At 41.8% G+C, this 8,295-nt stretch overlaps 1 protein-coding gene across 1 annotated transcript; it reads left to right on the top strand.

The window, feature by feature from the left end:
* Positions 1-3,568: 3,568 nt before the first annotated feature.
* On the top strand, positions 3,569-6,850 carry nkx2.1 (NK2 homeobox 1). Its single transcript, XM_031847736.1, has 2 exons — positions 3,569-4,241; positions 4,825-6,850. Exons 1-2 carry the CDS (start codon positions 3,875-3,877, stop codon positions 5,493-5,495), a joined length of 1,038 nt encoding a protein of 345 aa, XP_031703596.1. The 5' UTR covers positions 3,569-3,874; the 3' UTR covers positions 5,496-6,850.
* The last annotated feature ends 1,445 nt before the right edge of the window (positions 6,851-8,295 follow it).

The following is an 8,295-nucleotide window of genomic DNA, read 5'->3' as shown; positions in this document are numbered from 1 at the left end:
CATGATTAAGCAATGAGAGTTAGTGTTTATCTGTATTAATATAACATATAATATAATAGGTAATGTAATAAAACATAGTAACAAAAAACACAATCTGATCGGGGATGCAAGATCTGGTAAAAGGTGAAATGTAGTTATAGATTAGTACAGATCAATAATATAGAATATAAAATATAAAAAATGAAATGTATTTGTTTAATAATAGTAATCAGAATTCAAATATGTTAAGCTGCTAATTGTAGTGACACCGTGACATCTTTGTTACCTTCATGTAATACTTGAACGTGATGAGGTCTTCATGTGTTTATGATCCAGCTCTCCACTAGATGGCGCACTAACACACTGTATCCTTTCTCACCTCCTGCAGTAAATGTGACCAAACGGTGTGTTTTGGGTCTTTGGGTGAAGGCCGCCGGTGATCCACTAGAGGCCGTGCTTCACCAATACAAAAGAAAAAACACCCACCGTGCTTCAGAGAAAACTCTTTGAATCTCCACTCTGCTGCTTTGCTGATTGGGCCTAGAAAGATGGCCGCCCATAGTGACGTGTGCCTGCTTGTCGTGACGTCATACGTCAGTTTTTGCCCTCAAGTATTTCCCGAATGTCCAGTTTTCCTCTTTGTGATGTGGCCTACCGTTTGCTGTGACGGAGGGTCAGAGACACAGCTGGAAATTAGATCTGCACGTTGTAGCCCGTTTGTGATGAGAGGCGATTGGATAACTGGTGGTTTATCAGCCTATTACTCAATCTGACCTCACTTTTCAAAGAGAGAAATTAAGGCTCGTGTGTGATGGTGACGCTTTTCTTTCTTCGTGTCGTCTCCTTCTCAGCGTCTGTTTTCTGGTAGAACAACAGTTGTAAGAGTTGACAGAGTGTCGGAGTCAAAGCAGGACAAAGTCAGACAGAAGTTTTGAGGGGAAAAGAAATCCTCAGGGGAGCCAATACTGTTAGAGACGGCCATTATTACCTTACATCTGTTACAATCAGATTTAATATGGTCTGTTTTGGGGATACAGGATAGCATATTAAGCATATCTATTTATATTAATGTGGACCTCAAATGTTACATGTTTTTTTTAATGAAAAACAGCCTAAATATAAAATGTTTGGATATATAATTATTTATTTTGGATACCCTTGGAGTTATGTGCAATGGAGATACGTGTGCAGATAGTTTTCATGTACCTTTTGAGATTCATTTGTGGTTCATTAGCGGATATAAAGTGACGTTTTTGCACTTGAAAGGTTATTTATTCATATTGAGGTGCATATATATTCGTACTTAGGCTGTAAATCTTTCTCCAGTGTTGCTGTAGCTTGACATATTCATGTGGAAACTATTTGCGTTGCATTTTGTATAAGAAACTATTATTGTTTTTTTGTGTTAAGCAATAACAGTAACTTTTTTAGTTTGTTCTCATTTTACAAACTTATGTTTCCCCGTCTGAAGTTGTTCTCTGGATTACACCAATCAGTTCACAAACAACAACGTGAAGCCTCGATAACAAAGGCTCGCTATAGCCGAATACCCGCCACTTCAGTGTCCTCATTATTCTGAGGAATTAGCCGGAACATTTGGACTAATTACCGCTAATTGGCCATAACAGCCGTGTGCCAGAACAGGGGAAAGGTACTGATTTAGATGATTAAGAATATCTTGTGAAATTAATTAAGGCAGGCATAAGCAAAATGTACCTTGGATGCAAAGACATGCTGTGATTTTAATTGCTGCGATTATATGGCATGTGAATCATGCGCCTGCACCTCGGCTATCATCCAAACAATTTATTTCAACTGTAATATTTAGCCTCGGACTATATACCAATATTGCTTCATTAAAGGTAAGTGTGCACCTCTATGCAGCGCTGCACATAGTGCACATACTATCCTGCAATGACGTGCAGGCAGCCGTGAAATATGGAACTGTAGCCGATGATCCGCGTGACAATCCCCATGTCACCGCAACAATGGAGCTTTCCACTGAGTCTGGCTGCAGTGTGACAGCTTGTTGCTGAGGGTGCATCAGCAATCATTTGAATTTTTAAGAAAAATCTGGAAAGAAAAATAGTTTAAAAAATCCAGAAATGAACCAAGGAACACATCTTTAGAGTCTCAGTGGAATAACACTGAACACAACATTTCACGTTTTTATGTCTGCCACCAGAAGACGCTGTGTTTCTTTAATTCCTTTAAATATTGGCACGACCTGCAGGCGCAGACGTCTTCTGCTAGGAGCTGCTGCTGCTGCTGCGTAACACGTTAGACCTGCTGGCGAGTCCTTTAAAAAACCGAAATATTACCAATAATACTTGGTTTGTTGTTTTGTTGTAGCCTCAGGTTCAGCTCCGGTATGATCCTGACATCTACAGATTGTGTAAGTTAGAAGTTATTGTGTCCATTTCAATTCTTCACTGCTTATTTTCTAAGGTAGTATGTTAATAATTTCGTGCCTAACATGCAGCAGACAGGATACACTGTAGCCGAATATTAACAACAACGAAATTGTACTTTATTGCTTAAGGTTGAAATATTGCCAAACTTAAAATGATTACTTATTTCTGCTTATGAAAAATAATCTTATGCACATCTTTAAAACGAAGGAAAACGAGTGGTAATATCAATTAGCAATACAATTCAACACAAATATAAGAAGAAGAAACAATTGCTTTTAGATTAAGTTCTCATGTTTGGTGAAAACAATTTGTACTTGAATGAGAAAATGAAATTAAATAAATAAAAGAATGGCAGAAACGTCACCTTGCGTAAAAGTGGACTTTGGCTCTGAAGCGAAGCCCTCAGAATACAATTTCTTGACTTCAAAGCTGTTGGATGAAGCCAAAATCTTTTATGTGCTCCATGTGTAAAATTTTAGAAATGAGATATGATTGAGTGAACCTGTTATGGCTCCTTGAGCATTAAGGCAAGATGCTACTGAGGGCTACCTGCATGCGTTGTGCTGTATGAGAGTATACTTGAACACCGTTAACTTCACATGAGAGCCTCTCCTACTCCAGACTCTATTTTGTTTTTTTTTGTTTTTTCACCGGGCCGTTTCGACGAGTGTGTGCATCTGAATATAGGTAACACGCTGTTTGCGTCCAATGATATCAAAAGAAGAAAGAAAGAAAAACCAAGGGGGGTTAATCATTTACGCAGCCACTTAACACGCGAATGTGTATTTATTTACTTATCAGTACCAGTCAATTTCGCTCCCCGCAAGTGCACTTTTGCATGTCTGAGTACGATAAGGCATAACACAAACAATCCTGCAATCACTGGAGGCCTCTCATGGCCATTACAAGTCAGTAGTTCAACTGAGGAGTGGTTCTCCAACTCTCAAGTCCATATAGGCCTCCTTTCATCAAGAGGCCCTCGTAAACATCACTACAGTTAATAAAGTGTATTGTGGTCAGTGCGGTCCCAAGGTGCAGCGGTGTATCCAAGGTATCAGCGACAGCAACAAGTCGCAGACTCCAAATGCAGCAGCCGCAGCGCGGCTGGACGCCGCGCGCGGGGACGAGACATTTATGATCATGTGCAGCGCTTATGTTATTGTCAGTGGGAGGGGAGCACATGTCTTGTAAGCGAAATTGCGCTCGACGAAAGGAGGCTAGAGCTGTTTTGTATTGTTGCCGATGCCCCGCCTCTGATGGTAGCCTTAAACCTGGCACCCAGCTAAAACAAACCAAAGCCAGCACCGAGCTCCCACTCAATCCAATTAAGGCGGACTTGAGGCGCTCTCCTACGTGTTCATCTACCAGGATCGACGTTGAGACAACAGGAACCAGAGGGGCTTTGGCCAAAAAAAAAAAAAAAAAGAAGAGAAGGAGAGATTGCCTTGCCTTCTAATTTCTCCCTCTCCAGCCCCAGAACAATGTCGATGAGCCCTAAGCATACGACTCCTTTTTCTGTTTCCGATATCTTGAGTCCCCTTGAGGAGAGCTATAAGAAAGTAAGTATGGAGAATAACAACTTGGGGGCACCTCTCACTTCTTACCGGCAGCCGCAGGTCTCTCAGGCGGCGATGCAGCAGCACCACATGGGCCATAATGGGACTGTGTCTGCGGCTTACCACATGACTGCGGCAGGTGTTTCTCAGCTGTCACACTCGGCCATGGGGGGCTACTGTAACGGCAACCTGGGAAACATGGGCGACCTGCCGTCGTACCAGGACGGCATGAGGGGCAGCACCACGGCCACCGGCTGGTACGGAGCCAACCCGGACCCGCGCTTCTCCACCAGTGAGTACAGCCTGCACCTGTACTTTGACTGCAGCTTTGAGTTGTGCTGAAAAGCAGTTTTTGTGTACATGCTCCGGGTTTATACTGTATTGTAGTGATTGTTCCTGCCTGCCATAGTGGGCACTGCTTTATTTCACCTATAGGGTTTGATTTTATTATTAGGGAGGGCAAAGATAAAGCAAAAGCATGCATGCATTGCATCCAAACATCCGAAAACAAAGTCTCACAATAAGGATCCTTAGTGCCGAAAATGTGCTCATTTAATGTTGACTATACGTGATCACATTAAACCAAAAACAATCTGCTGTCAGTGAGCTCAGAGATTTAGTTTTTATAGTTGATAATATATGAAATGGACTTTGACACGCATTAGAGTTGTTGTTTTTTACTATATTGAGTCATGGAAATAAATATCAGAGCTGTAGTTGCATAAGTGCCACATATAAAAATCAACTAGTCTTCGCTCTCAAAGCAAATTTTCTATGACGTTTTATGCCTAAAAACCGAATTATTTTATGCATCATTGTTGCTAGTAAAATTTGCAGTTTTATAGTATGAATTATATGTTTTTTCCCCCCATCAGTTTCTCGCTTCATGGGCTCGTCGTCGGGCATGAACATGGGCAGCATGGGCAGCCTCAGCTCCCTGGCAGACGTGGGTAAGGGCATGGGCTCCCTGTCCAGCACCCCGAGGAGAAAGAGACGGGTGCTGTTCTCCCAGGCGCAGGTCTACGAGCTGGAGCGACGCTTCAAGCAGCAGAAGTACCTGTCGGCACCGGAGAGGGAACACCTGGCAAGTATGATCCACCTCACCCCGACCCAGGTGAAAATCTGGTTTCAGAACCACCGGTATAAGATGAAGAGGCAGGCTAAAGACAAAGTGTCCCAGCAGCAGATGCAGCAGGACAGCGGCTCCTGCCAGCAGCAGCAATCCCCGCGGAGGGTGGCCGTGCCGGTGCTGGTGAAGGACGGCAAGCCCTGTCAAGGCAGCGGCCACACGCCCACATCCTCCGCACAGACCCTCCACCAGCAAGGGGGCAATGTCATGATCATGTCCAACAACACCTCCGGCCTCGGGCAGCACCAGAGCCAGCAGGTGGGAAGCACGGGTCACTCTCCAGATTTGGCGCCGCACTCCTCCAGTCCGCCGTCCCTGCAGAGCCAAGTGGCCGGCCTCTCTCACCTCAATTCCCCCGGCGGAGAGTACGGCTCAGCCCTGCAGTGTTCAGCCCTGTTATACGGCAGGACGTGGTGACAAGAGGCGCCGGCTATTTAAACCGATTCTTATATTTAAAGAAGAAGAAAAAAAGACATATTTTTACTGTAAATGTGCGCATCTGAACAAGAGCCGAGTGAAGTCGGCAACGCTCTTCTTGAATTTTCACCTTTTTGGAAGGAAGTGTGACTTATATGGAAGGAAGGAAGGAAGGAAGGGCACAAACACTTTTGACCATAAAACTGCGGAAGTTTTGGGATTTATTTATGTAAATTATATTGAGACAAAAGACGAATCAGCAGTCATATAGGCCGCAGTAGTTCGGGGAAAGTGAACCTGAACAGGGAAACTGTTGTATATGGATGCTGTTATATTCCCCCTCACACACACACGTGACTCTGATTTATATAGAATTTAATGTAAGCCGTAGATCTAGCTTGTATATTTCTGTGAAATGTTTGAATTTTAGCTATCTGTTGTACAAAGTTTTTGACGCTATTGCCGGTTTGTTGTCGTTTCATTGGTATTTGTACGTTTTATTTCTTTGTAACTTATATAGATATTTGACTTACTACAAAACAGTCCTATTAATAAATTATGGAAACAAGAAAGTTAAGCTTTTTTTGTGAAATATGTCAACATATGCGGTGTTAAATGGCGGAAATATTCCTTTTGGGAAAAAGTCAATAGAGCAAAAATTAAACCAGTAGCCTACAGTCTTGTTATTGTTATTATTATTATTATTAACATTTATTATTATTATTTGCTCGTTTTCTACGATAGGTGGTTTAGTTATTTCTTAAAGAAATCTATTAATTATTGTAGGAAAATAAATCCAGACATCCATGTCGTTAAATAGGTTCATTTTTGGCAAACTGACAGGACTAAATACTTTATCAACACTCGGGCTCTTATTCTGACATGACAATTAAATACCGGAGCCTATTTTTCTTCTTTATTCTCTGACAAATCACACCGGCTCTGGCTTATCGTTACAGGCTAAAGCTCACACAAGCGTGCCCTGCAGAGTAAACGGACCCTTTATGAGCTGTTTCTTTTCTCTTTCTCTGGTGTTTGACTGTGTGAGTCAGAAAGGTGAGGTCTTTTCGGCTCCACAACATCAAACGCGAACGCTGCTCAAAGAAAAGCTTATCGACGAAATCCCTGACCAAACAGCGCGGTGTTCTCCTCAAATAACTCGCGAGGCCGAACTGTCGGCGCGGGAGCTATCAGCAGGTTTCTCAATAATCAATCAGGGGTATTGAAAGGAAACGGCGAAAGGCTGTTTGTGCTCGGTGTCAATAGCAAACCAGCCCAAACGTTTCTTTAAAGATTAGACTGTATTTTAGGGTGTTTGATACTTCCCAGTGCTTTTTTTAACGGCCGCAAGAATGAAAACACACGACCGGTATTTTTTCTTTTTTTCCTCTAAATTATAGGCTTTGTAAATAAAAGCTATAATAATCATTAGGGACTATTCTCCCGCCACCTAATAGCGCTATAGGTATTAACAGTAAACAGGGTGGTTGCTCAGCGACGGAGGTAACGATGGGTGATTTTCGATTACGGCTGAAAATAAGTTGCTGTCAATCCAGTGTTGTCACAGCTCCTATAGCTGTAATTTCACATAGTTTTGGTCTGAATAAGATGCAATCTAACCTCAATGAATTTATATTTATTGACCTTTTTTCTTTTTTTTTCTGGCCCAAATGTTTGTCTTGATTTCCCCCCCCCCCCAAAAAATGTTTCCATCGTTTCATTTAATACGTTTTGAAACCTACAATGATTTCTGGGTGGTTATCGGTTGTTTTGAGATAATAGTCCTGGACATGGTCCACTTTTGTATAGGCGTGAGCTATTTGTAGGCGATGTGGCCTTTCCGAACCTGCATCTTCTTTATTTCACCAAAAAACGACTTGTTTTGGAGTTCTTAATTCAAGTTTAGAATAAGAAGGGAAATAGCCCTTAATCGGTTGACCCAACTGTTTGTCCCATTGCCCCCCAAAAATCAGAACCAAAATTGCGACCAGTTAGTTAGGCTACAAATACAAAAGTTTAAGGTGCATGTTTTCATAGCCTTCTGGCCTCGTTTGGTCCTGACTCCTGTTTCTCTTAATACCTGACTTTTAGATGGGATCACTGATTTTTACAGTGGACTTCTTGCTCATCTGTTTGCATTTTCATCCATAACTAAAGATACTATGTTGTAAATATATACAACATATACTCCGTATCTGGTTATACTTATTTTTATGTTAAATATGTTACTCTTTTGAAGAAATCTTAAAAAAAAAACTCAAATCTTTGGTTTTATGGCTTTGACTCAGCAGCACATTTCTGCTCACATTATGATTTATGATTTATGATTAAAGTGTAATCTAGGGCCTATCAGTGGAGTGACTATTTTACTCAAGTGAATAATTTCAGGCCACTTTCACTTTTATTTTTGGTCATGTAACTTTAAAAAAACGTATTTTTAAGCACATTGGACTTTATAGAAGATGCGATTTCCCACCAAATAGAAAATCAACCTTTTCTATTTTGCGTGTGTCCCTTTAAGGCAGCAGCAGCAATTTTAGGCCACCAGGCAATCCTCCCAAAAAGCCCTTTTGGAGACTTTTAAGTGAAATCTTACCAGCATCAGAAACTATCTTCTATTAGGCATTTTGCAGAGCTGGTTTTGTTCGGGAGAAAAGTGAGAACTTTGGGATTACATTAACATGTCTTTGGCGCGGTGTGTGGTCTTTGTGCGCAGCTTGTAGCTGTTGAGAACGACTTGTTGGAAGCGTGTGTGCTCTCATCGCTCTCTTTTGTAGAAACCCACAGTGCAACTCCCCAA

The sequence above is a fragment of the Anarrhichthys ocellatus genome, unplaced genomic scaffold (genome assembly GCF_004355925.1).
Source record: "Anarrhichthys ocellatus isolate YVR2014 unplaced genomic scaffold, GSC_Weel_1.0 scaffold7, whole genome shotgun sequence".
Classification (NCBI taxonomy): Eukaryota; Metazoa; Chordata; class Actinopteri; order Perciformes; family Anarhichadidae; genus Anarrhichthys; species Anarrhichthys ocellatus.
This window is presented reverse-complemented; position numbering and strand designations above follow the sequence as displayed.

Coding starts and splice junctions, on each gene's coding strand:
- nkx2.1 (XM_031847736.1), top strand. CDS start 3,875: ATGTCGATGAGCCCTAAGCATACGACTCCTTTTTCTGTTTCCGATATC. Junction 4,242..4,824: donor GGACCCGCGCTTCTCCACCA/GTGAGTACAGCC, acceptor TCCCCCCATCAG/TTTCTCGCTTCATGGGCTCG.